The sequence below is a fragment of the Heloderma suspectum genome, chromosome 10, assembly GCF_057233095.1.
Source record: "Heloderma suspectum isolate Gila_16-S chromosome 10, 16-S_ref, whole genome shotgun sequence".
Classification (NCBI taxonomy): Eukaryota; Metazoa; Chordata; class Lepidosauria; order Squamata; family Helodermatidae; genus Heloderma; species Heloderma suspectum.
In genome coordinates, this window is record NC_139467.1 from 27952648 (window position 1) to 27977878 (window position 25231).

The 25231-nt window shown below is 47.4% G+C and overlaps 1 protein-coding gene across 6 annotated transcripts in view; it reads left to right on the forward strand.

Annotated features, from left to right (window-relative positions):
• The window catches only part of TMEM200B (transmembrane protein 200B), a 41097-nt gene extending 16738 nt beyond the window's left edge, over positions 1-24359 (forward strand). Inside the window, exons 3-8 of one of the 6 annotated variants that reach the window (XM_084815678.1) lie at positions 11285-11385; positions 12225-12270; positions 13891-13956; positions 14609-14681; positions 20526-20688; positions 21565-24359. In XM_084815678.1, coding sequence (XP_084671804.1) covers positions 21584-22957 — 1374 coding nt within the window. In that variant the 5' untranslated portion in view covers positions 11285-11385; positions 12225-12270; positions 13891-13956; ... (1 more) ...; positions 20526-20688; positions 21565-21583 and the 3' untranslated portion in view covers positions 22958-24359. Of the gene's footprint in view, positions 1-11284; positions 11452-12224; positions 12283-13890; positions 13957-14608; positions 14682-18233; positions 20689-21564 lie in introns of those variants that run through there. The other 5 variants (XM_084815679.1, XM_084815681.1, XM_084815682.1 and 2 more) reach the window with 5 other exon arrangements.
• Positions 24360-25231: the final 872 nt, after the last annotated feature.

Consider the following 25231-nt stretch of genomic DNA (forward strand, 5'->3'; position numbering starts at 1 on the left):
GTTCAGCATGCTGCGTCTGTCATAGAAAAGAATTGGGGACAGACGAATCAGTCCATATCTGCTCTGGGTGAGTTTTACATATATTCAGTCATAAATCTGGTCTGTCCAGTTTTCACATCCGTCTGAGATTTTTTTTTTAAGCGTGAACATTCATATTTATTGCATCTTTGTATGCAACTTTCCCTAATATTCACATTGTTGTATGCAATTTTTGAGCCAAGAACTTCATCAAACAATTTAGAGAAGTGTAAAGTTTGAGGGATAATTGTGTTCTGATACTCGTATTAATCCTGGAAGTATGAATTATGTCAGTGCACTTAAAAATGTGGACCAAACAAAATTCTCCCATCCTTAAAAAGATATGCACCAAACAAGTGAAAAGGCCTTCTTTTCTTTTAAAATTGAAATCTTAAAGATGTGTATAGTCCCTTTAGGAAGGAATCTTAGCCATCTTCAACTGGTGGGTTGCAACTCATAAGTGGATCAAGCCTTACCCTAAGATGGGTCACAGCAGATGATGTCACTGTCACTAAACACACTCAGAAAAATGAAAGAGCTAAAGAAAGATGAAATGAAGCAGACAGGGGAAGGATATACATGCATCACAGTTACATGTGTGTAGGCTTAGTTACTGTAGGGTCATAGATCATAGAATCGTAGGGTTGGAAGGGGCCTACAAGATCATTGAGTCCAACCCCCTAGGGATTGGGAACCTGGTGCCCCCAGATGTTCTGGATGACAACTCCCATCATCCCCCACCAACAGGTCAATGGCTAGGGCTAATGAGAGTTGTAGTCCAAAACATCTGGAGGGCACTGTGTTGTCTATCCCTGCATAGAGAGCCAGCTGTGGTGTAGTGGTTAGAGTGCTGGACTGGGACGCAGGAGACCTGGGTTCTAGCCCCCACTTGGCCATGAAGCTCGCTGGGTGACTTTGGGCCCAGTCACTGACTCTTAATCTAACCCACCTCACAGGGTTGTTGTGAGGATACAAATGAAGAGGAGGAGGGTCAAGTAAGCCACCTTGGGTCCTTGCAAGAGGAAAAAACGTGGGATGTAAATGTAATAATAAATGTAATAATACATAGGACATGTGGATTCTGACTGGGGAGTGCTGATACATCATGACAATGCAGCCCTAAGTGAGCAGCAACGTGGGTCAAGAAACAGAATGGGAAGAGGGCTTGAATTTCATATATGGCTTTGAACTAAGCACCCAATTATTTGGCTGCACGTTTCCGATGTTAACGTACAGCGAAAGTGGTGGGGTCACTAGAGCTGGCGTAACGTGGATGGTATTCCACCAGTTATTTGAATTCATTTCTGTACACAATCTCTTAGCAGGCTTTCAGAAGATGGCCACATAATAAATCTCACCAAAAGTGTCAGAGTCAAGACGTGGTCGATAGAAATGGGAAACCAGCCCAGGAATTCTCACTGCTGTAGGGGAGCATGACAGCCCATCCTCCCCCTGCAATCCCTCCCCCCGCCTCACAGCCTCTGAGCTGATTGCTGTTGTGTGATGACTTGTGGCTTGAGTCCAGCTACATAAAAGAGCAGTTTTGTTGACAACTGTCTGGAGAGAGAGAGAGAGAGGGAGCGAGAGAGCAAAAAGTGCCGGTTGGGTCACAAATCACAAAACGCTGCCAATTCTTCCACTTCGGAGCTTCTCCCCTTAAGGCAGCTCCACTTCCTGACCATTTCGGAACTTATGTTTCCCTGCTGTGTATTATGAATTGTTTTATCCTTCTCCTGCTTTTAATGTATGAACTTGATTTTAGTCATTTGAACTGTTTTTACGGTGTAATGGGTTTTTTTTTTACTGTGCATGTACGCAGTTACTTTGAGTTTGTTTTATAAAGAAAAGCAGTGCTTAATTTTTTTAAAAGAAGGAAGGTTGATAGACAGGTATCACAGGTGTCATTACAAAAGATGCATACAAAGGATTTTTTCACACATGGCTTAAGGATGCCTTTTAGTCCCATCCGGTTGGCCACTGTGGGAAACAGGATACTGAATCTGATGGGCCTGTGGTCTGATCCAGTGGGGGCTATTCTTACAATTGGCATTGCTTAGGGCAGAGAACCTGGTGCCCTACAGATGTTTTGGACTACAACTCCCATAATCCTTTAGTATTGGGTATGCAGGCTGGGGCTTACAGGAGTTGTAGTTCAAAATAGGTTGCCTCCCCCTGGCTTAGGACAACACAGTATCATTGGGTTCAACCTGAGCAGAGGAGCATGATTGGGTTCACACATGTGCGGGTGGTTAATAAGCCATGGTGGCTTATTAACCATCCCCATCTGTGCTGAGCACACACTGCCCAATTTCCCTAATTGCCCTCACTGGGCATGGCTTGCCATTATGTGTGAAACCAGTAGCTGGGTAGTTAACAAACCGTTTGGAACCCATGCTCCGTTGCCATGCGAACCGAGCCAATGTTAAGTTGGAAAAACCAGGAACCGTCCACCTACAGTGGGCGAGGTTTCTCAGGGTCTGAGCTTGTGAGAGCTTGTTTGCACTCAAAGGCAAACTGGACCAAAGTGTGAGAACATGCAGACAGCAGGGGGCTGATTTGGCGCAGCCAGGCGGGTGACTCAAGTGACCCTTTTGGTCCCTTCTTTGTCTGTCTGAAAGGCTCTGAACAAGAACAGAGAAGGAGAGGTGCAAAGCACATGCTGCAGCTTCTCCGTGAGAGTTTCAGGTTCTTCGTTTCACGGGAGCAGACTGGCGAGTCCTAGACTTCCTAGCTTGAACATCTCCACTGCTCCTTCTTTTGTTTCTGGGCTTTTCTTTTCAGACATGAATATTTTCTTCTTCGTAAGGCGCCAAGGGCTCAGCTGCCCTTTGGGGGCGAGGCAGGTTGAAGCCAGCCAACCATGCAGCAGATGAGGAGACGCAAAGGGAGATGATTACAAAGAGGCTTTGAGAAATCTGGCCCCATGAGCAAAGTTTGCCTGGCAGTGCCAAAGGCAGAGAAATAGCCGCAACTTTTATTTCTTGCTGTCGTTTGGGTTCCTCCTTTGTACCTTTTTAAGCCTGCCCACTTATTTATTTATTGCATTTATAGCCCGCCGTTTTTCCTCCAAGGATCCCAATAATCCTCCTCCTCTCCATTTTATCCTCACAGCAACAACCCTGTGAGGTAGGTCGAGCTGAGAGTCTGTGACTGGCCCAAAGTCACCCAGATCTCCTAGCTTCCAGCCCAACACTCTCACCACTGCACCACACTGGCTCTCCTTTCTCTTCTTGCTACTCAGCCCTGGACTGAGATGTTTATTTTGGTCACCTGGGCAAGAGGCAGAGGCAGGCCCACTTAACTAGGCCCATTCTATTACCCTGCAGCATCCGCTGTGGATCATTTCTGCCCCCTTTGCTTTCCCCCATCCATGTAACATAAGAAGAGCCCTGCTGGATTGGTCTTAGGGCCTATCTAGTCCACCATTCTGTTCCCACAGTGGCCAACCATGGGAAGTCCACAAGACGGACTTGAGGGCAATAGCACTCCCCTGCCTCTGTTCTCCAGCAACAGGTATCGAGAGTAGGGATGTATGGATTGTGTAAAATCCATTCCATCTGAGTTTCGCAGATTGTCGGGCAGCTTTCGTTCTGTCATTGATGGAATTGGATTTTTTTTTTGTTCTGAATTTGCACAAATTCACACTTGCCAAAATGCAGAAATTTCCCCCAAATTCTCATTTTCATGCATTAGCCTATGGAGGAAATGCACATTTTTGCCGGGTTTTTAAAAATTTTGCATATTTTTCTTTGACAAAATTTGTCAAAGTTAGAAAACTGGTCTGCAAGTCCACAGAATAATTCCGGAAAGTTAGAAAACTGGTCTGCAAGTCCACAGAATCCACCCAACAGGGAGGAAAGCTGGTCTGCTGTGGAATCCACAGGTGAGATTCATGAAAATCTGAACTCATTTGGTTCTGCTGAGGATTTCTCTGACAACCCTAATTGAGAGGCATACTGTCTCTGATATTGGAGATAATATGTAACCATCATGACTAGTTATGGTGGCCATGTGTCCCCTTTTAAAGAGGATAGTCCTCTGTTTGAAGGCCTGCCGGAGGACTGTCGTCTATTTGAAGGCATGATGTAGTTCAAGGGCTGTCCTATATGATTCCAGTTTAAAGATAAAGAACTTATAAGAACTGTTCCCCATCAACAGCACTGGACAGCAGACTGAACAGGCGGGCACACAGGTCACCTGGTCACCATCTTCTGCACTAGGATGAGATGTACTCTATTTCTATTTAAATTATAACAATAATTTCTAAATGTGCATTGGTACATATAAATGAGCATATGCCACATGTCATGCAAATCACTGTCCTCTATTTTGGATGCATGTCCTCTTTTTTGGCAATTCATAAGTGGGCCCCCTAGTGATTAGTAGCCACTGATTGCCTTATCCTCCATAAATTTGTCTAATCACCTTTTCAAGCTATCCAAGGTGGTGGCCATCACTACATCTTGCAGTAGCGAATTCCATAGTTTGCGTGAAGCAGTGTGAAGAAGTGTTTGCTTTTATCTGTCCTGAATCTCTTGCCATTCAGCTTCATGGGATTACCCCCAGGTTCTAGTATTATATGAGAGAGAGAGAGAGAGGTCTCTACTTTCTCTACATCATATAGTATTTTGTACACTTCTCTCATATGCCCCTTTTCTCCCTTTTTTTCTAAGCTCAAACATTGTAAGTGTTCCTCATCAGGGAGTTGCTCCAGCTGTTTGGTAATTCTAGTTGCCCTTTTCTGCACCTTCTCCATTTCTACATTCTCCTTTTTTGAGGTGTGACAAGAACTGTACAGGGTGTTCCAAATGTGGGTGCGCTGTAAATTCATATAATGGTATTACAATATCGGCACCTTTATTTCTATTCCTTTCCTGAGGAATTTTTCACAGCAGCCATACACTGGTTGATGGTTTCATGGAACCACCTGCTACGACCCCAAATTCTCTTTCCTGGTCAATCACTGCCAGCTCAGATCACATCTCTGCAAGTGAACTTGACTAACTGCAAATCGCTTGCATTCTTGTTTCCTTATGCAGGGTTGTAGGTGTTTGCCTCCACATTACAGGAGCTATAAATAAAGCAGTTATGATTTTCCTTTGCCTTAATATGAGTCTGTGGAACACACAGTTCAGGGCACGTTTCCTGTATCTGGCCTGTGGTTGCTATTTAACAACCACAACAATGACAGCAACCCACAGACATGAAATGCAACCAGACATTTCACATATCATTTAGTTTGGTCCTTAGAATGAGGGTTTTCTTGAAGATCACCTTCTATTAGTTATATTGATGTCTGCTGCTTTTTGAGACTTTTCATCTGCACAGCAATGAGAAATCTTGGAGATCCCTGTCTCCTTCAGTACAGCAACAACCCCTGGCATCGTCTGTGCCCATTACTCTGCAAAATTATGGGGAGGGGAGCTGCCCTGCAGCAAGCCATCAACGTGTTTTGTGGGGTGTCTCCGAGAGCAGATGCTAGGCTGCATACCTGCTCTGCAGAAACAGATGGAGGCACAGTGTGGTTCCTTCAGTGGTATTAGGATTGCCATCTTGCAATGATCAAAACTCAGGAACAAGAGTCGGGCCTGGTTCACAAGTCACCTAGAATTTTAAACACCTCCACATATGCAAACCAGGAACTCTGCCTTGTCTTTTCCCCAACAAACCAGAGCTGGAATCCAAGGTTTTCTTGTTCGCACATCATGGTAAACAGCCCCGGGACAGTTGTTTAACTGCTCTAGGCATGTTTGAGCGGTGAGATCTATCCCGCTTGCTCGTTCACAATGTGAATGCTTGCTCACTCACTCACGTACACACCAGGCGTGGGCCTTTGCAGTGGTGGTTCTGGATCTATGGGTCTCCCTCCCAAGGAGACAAAGCTTCCTTCCTTGTGTGCTTTTAAGTCTTAACAACTGTTCAGTGAACCATATTTCTGAGTAAGAATGCGCAGGATTACAGCCCAAGACGCCCACAGATGAAATGTAAAGATGAAACTCCAATAGCAGTCAACAATAATGGTGTTAGAAATAATAATGCCATCCAATTTTGAGGTCCTACGGAGTTACAAAGCAGGGGGAGAAGCATCATTTGGATATTTCCTTTCCCCTCTTTTAGAATACCAGACCTGCAGCAGTGCAGAACAATGCTCTTTCAGAACATTCTAGCACAGCCTTCCCCAACTTGCTGCCCTCCCCATGTATTGGACTGCAACTCTGAACATTCCCAGCCAGCATGGGTTAGGAGTTGCAAGCCAATACACTTGGAAAGCGGGTGTACTCTAGCATCAGAGGAAGTAAGCCTAGGCACATCAGTTGCTGGGGAACGTGGGCGGGAGGGTGCTGTTGCACTCATGTCCTGCTTGCGGGTTTCCCATGGGCAGCTGGTTGGCTGCTGTGTGAGCAGAATGCTGGACTAGATGGACCCTTGGCCTGATCCAGCAGGGCTCTTCTTATGTACATCAGGATTCACACTCACCTCTATGGTATCTGCTACCTCACGATGTAGTGATGGCCACCAACTTGGATGGCTTTAGAAGGGGGTTAGACAAAGTCATGGAGGAGAAAGCTACCAATGGCTACTAGCCCTGATGGCTATGTGCTACCTCCAGTCTCAGAGGCAGTATGCTAAAGGCTCACATAAGTGTTCTTCCCATTATGCAGTTAGAACGGGGTGGAGAACGTCTTTCAGCCCAAGGGCTAAATTCTGTTTTGGAGATGCTCTCCGAGGCTGTACTCCAGTGGGGGGCAGGGCTGAAGGCCAAAGAGGCAGGGCCAAAATACCAAAAGTACCAGTCCAGTTTGGCTTCAAACTCGGACGGCCCGTCACTAAGCCTTTGGAGAGGTATTTTGACCTTTCAGAATGGGGGAAAAAACGGAACAAAAGCTGTGGAGGGTTCTGAGGAGGGCTCTGGATAGGGGTGAATGCTCCTTCCTTGTTCTCCTCGACCTCTCAGCGGCTTTCGATACCGTTGACCACGGTATCCTCCTGGACTGCCTGGAGGGGTTGGGCATTGGGGACACCGTATTGAGGTGGTTCCGGTCCTTCCTCTCCGGCAGGTACCAGAGGGTAGCACTGGGAGAGGAGGTTTCGGACCCGTGGCCACTTACTTGTGGGGTGCCACAGGGTTCCATTCTCTCCTCGATGCTATTTAACATCTATGTGAAGCCACTGGGGGCTATCATCAGGAGGTTTGGGGTGCAGTGTCATCAATATGCGGATGACACGCAGCTCTACTTCTCGTTTAAATCTTCTCCAAGGTTGGCCGTAGAATCCCTGTCCAAATGTCTGGAGACGGTGAGTGGCTGGATGGGGAGGAATAGGCTGAAGCTGAACCCTGACAAGACCGAGGTACTTTTGGTGGGAGACAAGAGGAGGCTGGGGGATGTTGACCTGGTGTTGAATGGGGTATGGCTACCCTTGAAAGACCAGGTCCACAGCCTGGGGGTCATTTTGGACTCCCAGCTGTCCATGGAGGCTCAGGTGTAAGCTGTGAGCCGGACAGCGCTGTATCTACTCCATCTGATACGGCGGCTGCGCCCCTTCCTTCCCGACCATCTGCTCCCATCGGTACTACATGCCCTGGTCTCCTCTCGTTTAGACTACTGTAATGCGCTCTATGTGGGGTTACCCTTGAAGACGGTTCGGAAGCTGCAGCTGGTACAGAACGCGGCAGCTCGCCTGATTAAAGGCAGCTGTCGGCGAGATCACATCACTCCAGTGCTGAAGGAGTTGCACTGGTTACCAGTTGTTTTCCGGGCCAAATTCAAGGTGTTGGTTTTAACCTTTAAAACCCTATATGGTTCCGGCCCAGCCTATCTTAAGGAGCGCCTCCAGCAGCACCAGACAGGCTGCTTAACAAGATCAGCCTCGGATGGCCTTCTCTCTGTCCCATCAGCCAGGACAGCTAGACTGGTGGGGACGAGGGAGAGGGCCTTTTCTGTGGTGGCCCCCACTCTGTGGAACTCCCTCCCTAGGGAACTCCGTCATGCCCCCTCTTTAATGAGCTTCCGTCGTGCATTAAAAACATTGTTGTTCAGGCAGGCATTTGGGGTGGGTTAGGGTATTTTAGAAAATGTTTTTATTGTAGAATTTTATTGTTTTAAACTGTTTTTATTGTATGTTGTACATCGCCCAGAGTGGCTGGGTGACCAGCCAGATGGGCGATTAATAAATTTAATAATAAAAAAAAAAATATGTGGAACCACCAAATGGTCGGGGGGAGGGGAGGAACCAGGGGAAATGGATGTGGCCATTTGGAGACCCCCAGAAGGCCAGACTGGGCTTCTAGGTGGGCTGCATTCAGCCCCCAGGCCTGAGGTTCCGCATCCCTGGATAAGGATCCCATCAGAGGAGAGCGGGGATGTACTAGCTACCTCCCTCCCCTCTGTCGCATTTGTATGCCCAGTTCCAGCAGCCTCTGCACCACCCAGCCTGACGCTCTGATCATGCACAGTCCTAGGTGGCACAGGGAACCCCACACGAGGGACGGCAGGCTCCCTGCTACAGGCATTGGCCCTCCGACGTGCGGAAGGCAGCACAGCCAGTGACGGGCTGCGGCAGAGGGCGTGGAACTCTGCGGGAGCTGTCTGAGGTGCTGAACCCCACCCCCCAAATAGGTTCCACACCTTGGATAGCTCCTTTAGAGTTCTGGCTGGTTCAGACTGAAACCCAGAGCATTTCCTGACAGCGCCTAGCAGGGGTGGCTGCGGCATTTTCCCTTAAAAAAAATCATTCCAAGCCCCCCAGAGGGCGCAGCGGGTGGCACACACTTCTGGACGCCGTCCCAAATTGTGATCAGTACAAATGTTGCCCTGGACTTCAGTCAGAGGTAGTTTGCACCTTTGCGTGATTATCCTCAGCACAGGGTGGATACGAGGAGCTTGCTGTTCCTCCCATGCTGCTTTAGCAATCTGCCCAACGTTTTCATGGAAATAAGCTTCCCTCCTGGGTAGAAAGCGAACAGCTCAAGTGAACAGCTCTCTCACCCATCCGACAAGTTAAATATCAGCCCAGTTCGGATATATATATCTCAGCCAGGGCGAGCTCCAGGTTTTTTGGGGCTGGGGGTGCAGTGGTGTTAGAGTGGCCCCTTGAGAATTGCAAAGAACAAGGACATGCATCACCAAAAAAGAGGACACTGATTTGCATAAGATTTGCATATGTTAATTTATATGTATAATTGCAGATTGAGACATCATTGTAATTTAAACAGAAATACAGTACATCTCACCCTAGCACGGAAGAGTGTGACCAGTTGACCTGCGTGCCTCGCTCCTCTTGCTGTACAGCTGCTGTTGATGGTCCCAGCTCTTCCTCCTGATGGTTCTTTATCTTGATGGATCAGACAGCACTTCAAACAGAGGGCATTCGTCTGGCAGCCCTCAAAATGGAGGATTGTTCTCTGTAAAAAAGGACACATGGCCACCCTAAGTGTAGTGTCAATTTTGAAGTTCAGGCACTCATCAGGACAGTCCCAACAACCATGGCCCCAAGGAGAGTCCAAAATTCAAGCCACTGTGTTGATCCATATCAACACACCCATTTTAGAAGTTCTCATCTCCACCAGGAGCAGGTCTTTTTGTAAAGCTAATGGGTCCTACAGGCCATCCAAGGTCAAGATGCCCCCAAATACTTTGCATTACAACAGGGAACAATATCTTGTTGCTAAGAAAATTCATGTTCCTCCCAGGTACTGTTAGATTTGCAGTTAAGTTCAGAGGGAAGAGTCGGTGGGGGTTGGCATTTGATGTCAACATCCCTGCTAGTTAAAAAGTGCCAGCATTATATCCCTGTAAGTCTTGACTCCACTCTGCCTCTATCTCTGTGTGTGTCCCCTTGGGCCTACACCCACACTGAATGGGCCCACCTTCACCTTGCTGCTGTTGCCACTTTCTGTCCACTTGCCTTCTCCCTTTCGGCCCCACACACACACACACACACCCAGAGGGATAAGTCCGGATGACAGCAGAGTGGAGGCTCCTTTGCTTCTGTCACTATTCCCTTTTGCTTAGAAGAGACAGGTGAGCAAATCGTGACAGCAAGGCAGCAGCAGAGGAGGAGCACCTGGACCAGGGGTCTCCAGAGGTTATGGAATCATAAGAACCTAAGAAGAGCCCTGCTGGATCAGACCAAGTGTCCATCTAGTCCAGCATTCTGCTCACACAGTGGCCAACCAGCTGTTAACCAGGAACCCACAAGCAGGGCATGAGCACAACAGCACCCTCCCACCCATGTTCCCCAGCAACTGATGTACATAGGCTCACTGCCTCTGGTAGTGGAGGTAGCACATACCCATCAGGTCTAGTAGCCATTGATAGCCTTCTCCTACCGGAATTTGTCCAACCCCCTTTTAAAGCCATCCAAATTAGCAGCCATCACTACACCCTGTGGTAGCAAGTACCATAGTTTATCTATGCGCTGTGTGAAGAAGTCCTTCCTTTTATCTGTCCTGAATCTCCCACCAATCAGCTTAATAGGATGACCCCGTTGGGTTCTAATATTTTGAGAGAGGGAGAAAGATGTCTCCCTCTCCACACCATGCATAATTCTGTGCACCTCTATCATGTCTCCCCTTACCCTCCTTTTTTCCAAGCTAAACAATCCCAGCTGTTGTAACCTTTCCTCACAGGGGAGATGCTCCAGCCCCTTGATCATTTTAGTTGCCCTTTTCTGCACTTTTTCCAGCTCTACAATATCTTTTTTAGGTATGGTGACCAGAACTGTACACAATCTTCCAAGTATGGTTGCACCATAGATTTGTACAGGGCCAGTATGATATTGGCAGTTTTATTCTTGATTCCTTTTCTAATTATGTGTAACATAGAGTTTGCCTTTTTTATAGTAGCCGCACGCTGGGTTGACATTTTCATTGAGCTGTCCTCCACAACCCCAAGATCTCTTTCCTGGTCGGTCACTGCTAGCTCAGATCCCATCAGGCTATACTTGAAGTTGGGATGTTTTGCCCCAACGTGCATCACTTTACACTTGCCTACAGTGAATTTGCCATTTAGATGCCCATTCTCCCAGTTTGGAGAGATCCTTTTGGAGCTCTTCACAACCCCTTTTTGTTTTAACCACCTTAAATAATTTGGTGTCATCCGCAAACTTGGCCACTTCACTGCTCACTCCTGATTCCAGATCATTTATGAACAGGTTGAAAAGCATTGGTCCTAATACAGATCCCTGTGGGACCCCACTATTTACTTCCTTCCATTGGGAGAATTTACCATTTGTTCCTACTCTCTGCTTTCTGTTCTTTAACCAGTTACTGATCTATACTTGGACCTGTCCTCTGATTCCATGACTGCTAAGTCTGCTCAGGAGTCTTTGGTGAGGGACTTTGCCAAAAGCCTTTTGGAAGTCCAGGTAAACAATGCCTACTGGATCACGCCTGTCTACATGTTTATTGTCACTCTCAAAGAACTCTAAAAGGTTAGTGAGACAGGATTGCAGAAGCCGTGTTGATTCTTTTTCAGCTTGTCCTTCGATACGCTTACTAATTTTATCTTAATGCCTTCAACCAATTTACCCAGAACAGATGTTAAGCTATCTGGCCTGTAAGCGGTGTAGAATCATTTACTTCTATGCTGCTTTTTGGCCAAAAAGGCCACCAGAGTGGCTCACAAAGCTTGAAACACAAATGCAAAATTGCAGTGGGCCCCCTTGCTGGAGTGTGGGCCTTGGCAGCTGCCCCACAATTCCAACCTCTGACGCCAGCTCCGATTTTGGCTTAATAAGCCACTCCATCCTCGTGCCATGCCATCCCTCCTTCTCAGAAGGCTACAATTAACCCAGGAAGTCTGTGTTTACCCATAGCTTCCTTTTAGGCCCAAACTGGGAATTAGTGGTTACCAGGACTGGAACAAACCAGGACCTTAAGCCATCGTTTGGAGTTGGTTTAAGATCCTGGCTTATTCTTGGCAATCATAGTTTCCACGTGCAGATGTAATGAAGACATGTAGGCACAAGGTTTCTGCATATCTGTGCTCATTAAGCTGAGATACATACATCTGAATGGGGTCATTGTCTAAAAGCTCTGTCTCATAATTATACTGTATGCCCATTGGCACTATACCTTGCCCCCGTTGATAGCCTAAGGAAGATTTCAAGCAGAGTTTTTTTTTTACATGTACAGTACAAAATATGCTGCCGATCTCATTTGAACAGCACCGGAATGCATTTTTATTAGTGCTTCTCTCTTTCAGATATGCCCAGATGCCACTCAGATGAATTTCAAAGGGGCAAACTCCAGTGAGACCTGCAGTATGGGTGTTTTGTGCTTGAAGATCATATCCAAGTTCAAAAACGGCTTGCTGGGCTAGAATCTTCTCACTGACATGCTTTTCAATGTATAGCAGACTTCCCCAACCAAACACCCTCCAGATATTTTGGACTGCAACTCCCATCAGCCCCAACCAACATGGGCAGTGGGTGGGGATGATGTGAGTTGTAGTCCCACAAACCTTGGGGGGCCCAGGTTGGTGAAGGCTGACATAGAGGGGTTTGTTTTTTTAATGGTGGGGGGGTGGTTTGGTATGGAAGAGCATTCCGGCTTATCAGCCTCCCGCTGGAGTTCTCAAGTGTTACAGATTGTCACATTATCTGGTATTCATAAGAACTAGGTCTCAGTTGGTGTGGGGCCATGTTGTCTGTTGAGGTAAGCAAACTGCTTTGTATCCAGGCTGAAGGTGCCCTCTGGTGAGACCCCTCCTCCATCGGTGACCCCCCCCAAGCTTATTTAGCAGCCAGAGATTGGCAACAGCAGTGCTCTGATCAGACCAGGGCAGCTGACATTTGAATTCCACACACACACATTCCCACTGGCCGCCATTTTAATTTCTCACACTGTTTCACAGCAACACTACATCAAGGGCATTATGGGAAATTTGGAAGCATGGCTTTCTTCCATGCCATGTTTTGATGTAGTGATCAGGTGCTGTGATTTGTATCGTAGGCCGATGTTTTTATCTTGAATCCCGTTCATTGCTTTTGGTCTCTTTTTGTCAGAGAAAGGCACAATATACATTACTGAAAGAATAAAGCTACCTTTACACTAAAGAAAACCCCCAAAGTCCTCCTGTTCTGGAGCCTTTCCATGTTTATCGGGGGCTCCCAGACAGTGACCATGTGATTGCTGAGAGGGGAAGCTTTTCATTTCAAGGTTCCATAGAACACAGTGAAACAGCGCTATCTAGTGGCTGTTTGAATCGAGTTACATTCTGACTTTAAATAAATGGTTTGTTAGTTCAGGATCTTTCTGGAGCGAAATAACCAGGAAATACCTCTGGATGTGCCCTGGAGGTTAACACCGTCATGAAAAGGACCTGCAAACTTCCGTGACTGAGCAGTCTTGATAGCAGGATAAAAGCTCCGTGGGAAGGAGCCCTAAAAAAATTTTTTTTAAGGGAGCAGCTGCCCAACACTGATTAGAATATTGGTTTTAAAGGGAGGGGTGCCAGACATTGAGCAGGGGGTTGGACTTGATGGCCTTTTGGCCCCTTTCAACCCTACTGTTCTATGTTTCTGTGTTCTATGATTCTGTGATTCTAGGTGTCAGCCATGGGCTGTGACAGCCATCCAAGGATGGTGCCAGGCTTGAAACCCAGTGGTGGTTAATGTCAGGGGCCCTGGGGGCCAATTTCAACCCTCCAGGGGCTGCACCACCACCGTACATCATTGAATTTTGACAGCAGCAGCAAAACAGACAGCGGTTTGCTGCCAAATTTCAGGACCAAATTGTGGCGGTGGCCTACAAAGGCCAATTTAGATTTAAAACAAGGCACCTTGTTTTAAAGCTAAATTTGGCCTTCTTAGGCCGCCTTTGCAGTTGTTTTATTCATTGCATTTATATCCTGCCTTTTTTCCTCCAAGGAACCCAAGGCGGCATACATAATCCTCTTCCTCTCCATTTTATCCTCACAACAACAACCCTGTGAGGTAGGTTGGGCTGAGAGTCTGTGACTGACCCAGTGTCACCCAGCGAGCTTCCAAGGATGAGTGGGGACTAGAACCCGGATCTCCCGGCTCCCAGTCCAACACTCGAACCACTACACCACACTGGCTCTCTCCCCCGCTGCAGTGGCAAATCCAGGGGCAGCGGGGGCCACACGTAAGGCCAGGGGGGTCATACGTGGCCTGTAGACAGTGCGTTGCCCTCCCCTGCTGTAAGCAAAAGCAGCTAAATGCAGGGTTTAGAAGCACTGCTCAGGCCCCAGGCCATGGGGTGAAGGCAAAGCATCCAGAAATCTTGCTAAAACAAAGCCAGTCTGGTCAATGCCCAGATTGGAGACCGCCTGGAAACCCTGTGTATACTACCTTGAAAGAAAAGTGGGGTGTTTATTAAACCTCCCAGCCAGAAATCCAGGAAGGTAACAGTCCGGAGGAGGCTCTCCACTTTGGAAGCATGGAACTGTGAAAGATTGCCAGAAATAAGGGAACAGGTGATTGGACAGGGGATCCTTAAACGTTGCTCTCTACTTGCCCCCATGGTGTAAGTGACACAAGAAGATTATGCTGAAAGGGGACTATTTTTAAACACACACACCCCATCTTGGAGCAGCCTGTGATTGTGACTCTTCTCTTTCCACAGAGGAAGAAGGCTCTGAAGAAGGAGTGCAGTCACAGCCAGGGTTCAGAGCTGTGATCCTTTTCTGCAGTTGCAAGTTTGTGTGTGTGCTGGGGGGATTGGGGGGTGGTACCTAGTGAGAAAGTATGATAGCCAATACAGCTGTGCCTGCAAACTCCAGGGGGAAGGTGTGAGGGATCCTTTTGCCGCCTGGCACCCTCCAGAGGTGTTGGACTACAACTTCCACCATCTCTGGCCATGCTGTCTGGGGGTGATGGGAGTTGTAGTCCAATACCTCTGGGCAGGGGCTGCCAGGTTGGGAAAGGCTGGTGTAAAGTGGGGGTGGGGAACACGTGGCCCTCCAGATGTTGTTGGACCTTTTTACTGTTGAGGAGAACATTCCCTTGGGAGTAATTTGTTGGGAGTATGGATACTTTCGGTGGCCAAAGCCTGTGGTGCTGGGGCCACCCCTTTTTTTCTCTCTTTCTGCTACCCATTCTCTTTCTTTTTGCCTCCCCTTGTCTCCTTCACACTCTCTATCCCACCCTATTTTTCTCTTATTCTTTCTGCCACCCGCTTTTCTCTTTCTCTCTCTGCCACCCCTTTCTCTCTCTCTCTCTGCCCCCACTTCTCACTCTCTCTCTTTTCCGCCCTGCTTAGCAGACTGCCAGGGGAGGGACAGGTCACTCTTGCTTACAGGAGGCTTTTGAAATTAGGCTGGGGGCTTCAGGTTGCCCACCCTTGCTTTAGCAGTTCCTGCGTTTATTACAAACATTTGCAGTGCAGCAGTACAATGCAGCCTAAGTTTGATCAGTCTTGGGAGATAAGAGCAACACCAGAGAGGAGGAAAACTTCCAGGTCTACCTCCCCAGACATTCTAAAAGAGGCATGTAAAACCAGGAGATCCACACACACCTCTGCACACTCGCACACAAAATCAGTGTGTTGGCACTGCTCTGATCAGCCACCAGGGTTTTTTTGGGGTGGGGGCAATGTTTCACTTGTCCCTAAAAGTCCTTCTCAGCATTTTTCTTGGTCCCCATTCAAGCAGAGAGTGCCACAGGACCCATAACGTTTGTCAACTTCTTTGCAAGATTGTGCGAATCAGATAGGGCTGTGCTGAATTTGCAGGGGCGAGTGTGTTTGGTGCAAAACAGGAGCTTCTTGGAAAGAGGGATTCCCAAATGACCTTGATTATATAAAACACAAGAAGCTGCCCGTTTGCAGCCTGGATTGGCCATAGTCCCAGGTACTCTTTTTCTTTGCTTGCAGATGGCCCTTCTGCTTGTAGGTAAAAAAAAGCCAGACAATGTGTCTGTTTAGTTCAGTATTGTCTACCCTGACTGGCAGGAGCTCTCCAGGGTTTGAGATAGGGGTCTGTTCCAGCACTACCTGGAGATGCCAGGTATTGGATCTGGGACCTTCTCATGATGCAGCGCATGTTCTTTACCACTGAACTACAGCCCTTTAAGAACATAAGAGCCATGCTGAATCAGACTAAAGGCCTCTCTCGCTTAGCATTCTCTTCCCAGAGTGGCCCACAAGCAGGATTATAGGTAATTACACGTGGGAACCCCATTCTTTAGCAGAGGGAGCAATCCTATGTTCCCTAGACAGCACCTGCGGGGACATAGGACTGTTTGGTTTCTGGCTCCGGGGTCGGAAACCGGGCTCTGGCCTCAGAGCTCAGAAACCACACTCTTCACCCCCTCCTCCTTGTAGCCAGCCTCTCCCTCATTCTGGCTATGTCTCCATGCTCAGAAATGGAGTGCGGAGACAGGAAACGGGGGTGTTCCTGGGGATGAGGAGGGGAGGAGACTGGGGCATCAGCCATACGATGTTTCCTATGGCCGTTCCAGCCTCCTCCTCTCCCTCTCCAACGCACCGCTGCTAGATGGGCAAAATCACCCATCTAGCAGAAATACAGGGCAGCTGGAGAGCGGAAGCGAAGATCGACTGTGCACTCCAGCCACCCTGCAGTGGAAACTCGGCAGCCTCTGAGTTTGAAAAATACACATTTTTGAAAACCGTGTCTTCTTCATGTTTTACTGAATGGGGGGAAAGTGTACATTTTGATGCACGTTTTTAAAAAATCCACATTTGTCATAACGGAAAATACACATTTTTCCCTGATTGAAGTGGAGGGAATGCAACCAAATGGACCTAGCTTTGAGGAAGAATTTGGAGACCCTCAAGGAGCTCAAGCTAGTAGCAGCTGGTGACTCCAGTTCTGGAGGGGCAGTGATTCCATTCTGGATTTTAGTTACCACCAGTCAAAATGCTAAAGGTGTTGTCCAGGGTGCTGAACCTGATCCCCAAAATGGGTTTTGTCTGTTGTAACTAAAACCCTGAATGGACTCATAGCCCCTCCAGAACTAGAGTCACCACTGGCTCAAATGTTGCATGTTTGCCTATTCCTAAGAACATAAGAAGAGCTGTGCTGGATCAGACCAAAAGTACATCTGGTCCAGTGTTCTGTTTACACAGTGGCCAAACAGCTGCTCATGGGAAACCCACATGCAAGACATGAGTGCAACAGCACCCTCCCACCCATGTTCCCCAGCAACTGGTGTACCTAGGCATACTGTGTCTGATACTGGATGTAGCATATAACTAGCAGGACTAGTAGCCATTGATAGCCTTATGTCTAATTGTAGAGCTCTGAGTCAATTAAAGCAAAATATCCCCCACCCACCCGCAAGCCGTTCTTCAGGATTTATTTTGGAAATGTACATGTAGAGCAGGAGGTGATGAACCCATGTCCCTCAGAAGTTGCTGGACTCCAACTCCCATTAGCCCCGATGGTCATAGATGATGGGAGTTGGAGCCCAACCATTTCTCGAGGGCCACAGGTTCCCCAGCTTTGCTCTAGAGGAATTTGCAAGGCTGTTCAATTGCAGCCATCCTCCTGCTCACATGAAATCCTTGCCAATTTCATAGGCTTCCCGTCCTCTCCAGTTTAATAAATACATTTGGAGATTGTTTTGATGGTAGGATGCTGTAGATAAAGCATCAGAACTTTGATGCTCTGGATTAGGGAACTATTTCATTTTTAAAAAAATGTAAAAAGCATTTCTCACAAAAATGGAAAGCTTAAACTGAACTCTCAAAGTCCCAGCCAAGGACCTGAGCTGTCACTGTGTTCTGTGACACTAATAACATTTACATTTCTGTTGCATCTCTCATCCCATAAGCTGTCACAGACTTAGTCCCCCCCCCCTTAAAATGCAGCAGTGGGGCAGTGCAGAGAGAACAATTCAATTTATGGGAGTGGGCGGCATTTGGAGGTGGATCACACATGGCTTTTGAAAGCGACCTCCATCGCTGACTTTATATTTAGCAAGGTCGAATGTGCCTTGCTAAAATATGGAATTAATCAGTTAACGTGAGTGACAATGTCAAACAGTCCTAGAAGTTAAGGTTGGGAGAAAATATATATATATATATATATATATATATATGAATGAGTTTATGTAACCTTTCTTGGGAATTCTAATAATAAAATCAAGATCTTGAACTCTATTCAGAGAACAGCTTTCCCTAGCTCTGAGTTAAGTTCTTTTTTGTTCTTTTGCATTTGAACTTTGTTACTGCCAGATAAATTAATGTTGCTTTCAGACATCACATTGATTCCACCCCCAGCATGGGTCAAATAGAATGTTTGTACATTACTCCTCCATTGTTTTCCATCAAGATATTCACCTCTTATGACGTCCCAGAGGCTTTGGCTAATTTTCCTCGAGGTTATGGCCTACATATTATAGGGCCACCATTGTGGGCCTTTGTTAAGGGTAAGTCAGAAGCACCACATTCTGCCATTCTAACCAGAAATTAGGGGACAGCAGTTTCTATAGTTTATACTCAGAAAGTGGTTGAGAGGATTGATCTGAAACTTGGCAGTGTATGAGAGGTCAGTTTGAGGATGGTCCAAGCTGATTTTTGGGTAGAAAGGGTAAGAAATGGCTAATTTATAGGAGTTTAAAGTTTGATGAGTGACCTCCAGCAGTTTGACAGGTATTGTCTGTTTTCTTTCCATAAACTTGATGGGCTGATTTCTCCATTTGAACAGCATCTTTTGGGACACTGGTTGTTGTGCCAAGTCAGGGGGAAGGTTAAGTATGTGCTGTGCCCTAGTAGTGGTATAACATGTTCATAGTTTTTCTTTAAAACACGGGTTGGGGGAGGCGGTCTGTCCCTGGGCAGGGCATGCCCAGAATGATCCCCCAGGCAGGAGGGGGTACATTCTGGAATCCATCTTTCCCAGTGGATGGTATTGGTTGCCAGCTAGTTGGGTACGTGTAATGTGGAATGGAAGCTTTTGTTGCATGATAGCTTCCACTGCATGTTAGCTTCCATTGCATAAACTCCATGTGTCTATTCCAGCGAATGGACAAATCTGGGATTTAGGCCCACCACTCTTCCCCTGACAGGCATCCAGCTCCAAGGTTGCGGTGAAGTTAGAACTAACTGCAGCATAGGATACCATCCCAAGTGTATATTGCCTAAATAACACGTCTGTTCTTGGTTGAGTGTGATGAATAGCTTTACAGAAATTAATAACCACAAGGTGCGATCCAGCAAGGAGTTCTCCTGTCCAAACCCCACTGAAACGAATGGGAATTGTGCCTGAGTTAGTGTTCTCGTGCCTATCGCATTAGATTTGATGGAGCTTGTGCAGCAGAACTTCTTGCTGGTGGGTGCCTTGTGCCACGTTCTCCTGCACAAGCTCCATTGGAATGAATGGGAGCTCCACAAGAGCACTAACTCTTTCACAGTGCTCATTCAGTTTGATGGAGCTTGCGTAGGAAAACGTCTGGATGGACTACAGAACCTTATAAAGCAGTAACCTTATAAGGCAGTCTTCAGTAGTTATTGAGTGGTTATTTAGGAACTGTGAGCTATTAGATTATGTTTACAGAGATCATTTATAATCTCTGGGAAAACTGAAGGTGTAACTGACCCCGTATAAAATGCTAATGAAATTAACATTACAGCACTTTTAAGTACCAGTTACTTTTAATGTTCTTTTCATCAAAAAATCAAAATATTATTTTGACTCAAAAAAAATAAATTGCTAATACAATCAACATTGCAGTAGTTTAATTGAGGGTTTGGGTCCTTAGAGGGTCCAAAGAATTATTACTCCATCCCCGCAAGCCCCTGGCTACAATCAAGCGCTTTGCAAGAGGATCGGGGACAGCAAATTAAGCAAGAAGACCATGAAAGAGATCTGGCAATGGCCAATAAGCCCCAAATAGGACCATATGGGCATGAAATTCTCACACATGCCATCAAGGGGAATGAGTTCTTCCAGTGAACAACCTGTCCTCGCTTCACCCAGCAACTCTTGAGAGTTTGCAAAGGCACCAAACAGGTTTTGCAGAAAATTCGGAAGGGGTTAGTACCACTGTTGTTGCCGGCAGGAAACTTAGCAGTTTAATGTAACTCAGTAAGGTAGGTCACATCTCTGATGGTAATTAAGGTTAGATATCCTCAGCAGTGGGCACATTAGAAGCAACTGAAGGCTGAAGTGGGGAGTGGCGGCGGGGAGAAAATAATCTCTGGAAAATTAGAAGGCAAGCTTTAAAATGCCTGGTATTTTTTGCTCACAGGCACCTGGAAGAGACAAAGGTTAGCCACAGGGGTAGCTTCATCAGCATGGCTTAAATTCATGTTGCTAAAGGATTAGTGGAGCTTTTTCCACGAGATTTCTTTGAAATATCACCTTTTTCCCCCCTTCCTTCCTTCCTTTTTGCAAAATCTCCTTCGTAGGAATTGTCATAGCTTGACAGTTTTTCAGCAGGAACACGCATTTCGTCATAAATCTGGTACACTTAATGCCTTCCCCAGGAGCCTAATAACACCTTCAAGTGATTAAAATGGAAAGGAGCAGTTCATGTTGGATTTGCTGATGCTCACTGTGCATCTTGATTTGCTCTAGGTGGAGCTTCTACCAACTTTTCCAGACCTGGGAGCCACCTTGAGCCTCAACCTGCAACATAGGAGCTGCGCTTTAAATAAATAAATAAATAAAATCGGTTGCATCCAGATTTCGGTGTGTGCAACTGGACCAGTCTTGGACCAGTCCTGAGGAAGGGCAGCAAGTCAGTGACAGATCACAGGTTTTGCATGCCAACTTTCCAGGTTCCATCCCTGACATCTCCAAGTATGGCTGGAAAAACCCCTGCCTAAAACCCTGGAGAGCCTCTGCTGCCAGTCAGAGTGGGCAATACTGGGTTAGATGGGGCAACGGTCTGACTCACTATAAGGCGGCTTCCTGTGTTCCTAAGGTTGCTGTATGTCATGCTTTCAGACCGTGCTGTGGAATGGGATATTACATAGTGTGTGTTTGTGTTTTAGTATCGCCGAGGAAGAGATTGACAGCTCAAAACATGTCAGAGCTGTCAGTGTTTTAAAAATAATTTAAAAATACGCCTTGCAGCACCTTTGGATAAAACCCTTCTCTATTTTGTATTGGGGCACCTCTCTTGTCACCAGGATGGATGGTTTTGCCTTGTAGGAATGGGTTGGGCTATTTATTTTGGCCCCACCCTTTCCCAAGCAACTCCAGGAAGCCTAAATGTTTCTCCTCCCTTCCGTTTATCTTCACAACATCCCTGTGAGGTAGATCAGGCTGAAAAAGATAGGGAGAGACTGGCCAAAGACTACCCAAGAAGCTTCACACCACACCGCATTGGCTCTCAGCTAGGGGTGAAGTGTCCCTTCTTTGGGGCTTTGGAAGTCTAATTGTAATGGATGAAATTACAGATCGTGAACAGCCTGTGGTTTGTGCGTGGATGTAGGCTGGTGGGTGGAGCTTAGAGTTGGGAAACCTGTGCCCATTTACCTGTAGCAGTTTCAGGGAGTGTTTTGACCAGTCCTCCTCGCTGAGTGAGAAGGGTCTGGAAGTCGTGTGTGTGTGTGTGTGTCCCTTCTGCTAGTTCACACCTTTTCTTTCTCTTCTCTCCCACTGTTGTAAGATGGCCTGTGGGCAATGGGATGACGTCCACAGCAGCAGCTGGCAGTGCTGAAGCCCAAAGAGCCATGAAGAACAACAACCTATCAGGGAAGAAGCCAGCCGGACCTGCCCCCCCTTCCCGATGGCACAGGCGCAGGTTCCGGCGCAAGGCGCCCTCTGAGGTGACCGTGAAGGGGCAGCTCCGCATGCGCTCTCCCTCAGGGGCCTTTGTGATGGTGGGCGTCTCGGTGGTCCTGGTGGGCATGACCATTGCCGTCATCGGGTACTGGCCCCACCGAACAAGGGCTGGAGCTAGTAGGCCCGGGAACTTCAGCTCCACAGATGAGATCAAGAAAGAAGTGAAGGTCTCTCCCCACCCCCGCCCTTTCCCTCATGGCGAGAAGCTGAAGCTCATTGGGCCTGTCATCATGGGCATTGGGCTGTTCATCTTCATCTGCGCCAACACCATGCTCTATGAGAACAGAGACATGGAGACTCGCCTGCTGATGCAGAGGGAACTCTACTCCATGAGCTTGAAGCTCCCACCGGACACGAGCCAAGCAAGCGGTTACTTTCAGAGGAGGCCCATCCCCTCCACGCCCCAGGCCAATGCAGAAGGTGTGGAAGGCTGCTATGAGGTGGACCTTTCCTCCAGTGGTTTCCAGTCTTGCTCCAGCCCTGTGAAGAAATGGGGCAACAGCTATGGCTCCAACAGGCTCCAGGCCACCACCCAGTTCCTCCACCACAAGAGTGTCTCGCCTTCCCTTTCCCTCCTCAGCATCCACTCGGACTCCGGCAACACTCTGCCGGAGAACCTTGGCCTCTCCTTTGGTCATGGAACTGAGTCGGTCATCTCCTCGACTGTCACTGCCCTGTCGCTGCCTCTCATTAAACTCAATCATTGTCTTCTTGAAAACCGGGGCATTTCTCGGATGGTTGTCCGGGACGTGGAGGGCAATTGTGTTAGGTTGCCAGAGGAGGAGGAGGAGGTGCTGAGGCTCTCCTGGACTCTCCTACCAGGATGTAACAGTGTGGCTCCCAGAAGAGATGAACTGAAAGACAACCACGTAGTGATTGATATGGATAGCGAGCCTCCCTCGGCCACCTCAGTTGAAAAACTCCTGCACCCTGAATGCATAAAGAGAGAATTCAGTTCGGACACTCACATCCCAAATTCAGGTCACTCCAAGTCCCTGGATCTTGGCCAGCCAGGGGTAGTGCTAGTAGCACCAGTCAAAGACAGGAGACACAGGAGCTGGCCTAGACTTGACCACATTGGTCTAGTCAACTATGCAAAGCTGGAAAGCAGGGGCGAATCTTCTGATAGGCTTTTGGAGCCAACTAGGGAGCCTAGCAGGGGCAACAGCAGGGAGTCTTCCCAAGAGGCTGTCATAGAAACGGGTTCCAGTATCTGACTCTTCATCAGGGGCTCCATAGATGTTGTTTTTATTTCCTTCCTGTCACTTTGCAGTGTCATGTTGGGCGTTGCCAAGAGGGGACGTGTGTATATATTATGAAGTGAACTTTGGAATGGTGGCGGCTTAGTCAGTCTGTGAATGCCTCAGCCGATGACTAGGCCACTGAAGGAGAGCCATCTTGGAAGCTGCTCAGTGGATGGATTTCTTTCTCAAGGGCCTGTTTGCTTCTTGCCTTATAAGAGCCCTCTTTAGCCATTCCCACTCCATTTGCGTGTGAAAATCTTTGCTTACAAATGGAAATGGACTATGAATTCCAGTGTCGATGTGTGATGGTGGTGATGGTGGGGAAGCTGGTACTCTTCATCAGACTCCCTCCCCCCCCCCTTAAAAACACATTGACTCTGATCGCACATCGAAACAACCCATGCATGGTCTGTTAAGCAATGGGTTGTACAGAATGAGGCAGGACTAAGCCGTGCACGCTACTTCTCACCACCCGATTACTCCCATTCTGCCCCTGTGTTACATAATATGATGTCCAAACCTGGAATTGTAGGTTGTTGGTGGAGGAACAACCCAGATCTGTAACCAGTGGTTTGTTCTTGGGTTGTCTCTCCCACAGCAACCTACGATTCCGGGTTTGGACATCATGGTAAACAATCCAGGGATGAAGTGTCCCTGGGTTGTTTAACTCAGTGGGAGCAGGGAGGTGGCTGGGAAGCCACACACTTGCCCACTCCTTCTTGTTCACTATTACCCAGAGCTTGTTAAAATCATGACGTGTGAAAAGGACCACTTCGTCAGACTTTCGGGAAGAGTCGGATGATTGCTGGGGTTCAGAAATTATAAACTGGTGCCTGCTAAAGTAACAGATTGGGTTTTTAATGTCATGAGATTATACTTTTATATGGATGCTGGTTTCCGAGCTCTCTCAGACTAAACTGCAATCCCTGCCTGTGGTCTTTTTCCACCCAGGTAGAAGAGCAAGGTTTTGTTTTTTAAAAAGAGATTCTTACTGTTTTATTGCCAGTCTCCTAATCTGGGCTCTGAGAAAGCCAAACATTTCTAAGTAAAAATCCTGTGAGCTAGTTGGTGATTCTTCTTCCCCCCACCCCTTTCCTAGTTTTTAGACAATCACTGGGTATGTACAGCCAAACAGATTGTGTGTGTGTGTGTGTGTGTGTGTGTGTGTATATATATATAGAGAGAGAGAGAGAGAGTGCGAGAGCGCGATTTTGAGAGAGAGAGAGAGAGAGAGAGAGAGATGCCTTGCTGCTGTGAAGATCTTGAGTCATTAGTTATGCCTTAACAATGGTTTGGAATGATTATCTTTCCAAGGAAGATTCACCAACCAGTTTCAGTTGATCCCATCTCCTTAGAAAACATTCTTTTTTCATTAGTCCTTTTAAAAAAATCACAATAGGGTGAGGTCCTAAAGGAGTGCCACGTTTTCATGAAGGTGGAGAATTTTTGCTTGATGTGCCAGAAATTTGCACTGTACGAATGATGCAGTTCTCTCCGGCCACTAACCACCAGAAACCATGACCTGATGGTGCATGCATGACAGGACTTTGTGGTAGATGTCCAAGGCCCCATTCAGCTGAAAGAGCAGGAGGGCCCCTAAACTCAGTAAGGCTGGCTTTGAAGCAGTGGAGGCTGGTGGCTCCCATGTCAATGGGGCAGTGAATCTGCTCTGGGTTTAAGTCAGGACCAGTCAGAGCTCTAAAGGAGCTCTCCAAGGTGCTTCCATCCCCAGTAAGATTCATCTGCTAGTCCAGCTGGCTTTTGTACCTGGAATGGGAGTGGGTGCCATCTTGTTCTTTGGCCAGTGGAGGCTGGTGGCTCCGATTTCAGTGGGGCTGTGAATCCATTCTGGGTTTTCGCCAGAACCAGCCAGAACTCTAAAGGAGCTATCCAAGGTGCTGAGCCCCACCCCAAAAGAAATTTTGTAACTTGGATAGCTCCTTTAGAGTTCTGACTGGTTCTGACGAAAACCCAGAATGGATTCACAGCCCTGCCGAAATCGGAGCCACCAGCCTTCACTGTCTTTGGCTCAGGCAGCAGAACGTCCTTGGCCAGCCCTTCCCACAGGCCGGCATGTCCCTCTCATGACCTTAAGAGAGCAGCTCCCTATGATCATTTGAAGTCTGTGAAGTAATACACCTGCCCATCTAAAGATCGGGGATGGGCAACTTGTAGTCCCTTGTAAGACCATGAAGTCAAGAGTCTAGAATTGCCCAAGTGCACCACGGCCCCTCAGCACACATGCCA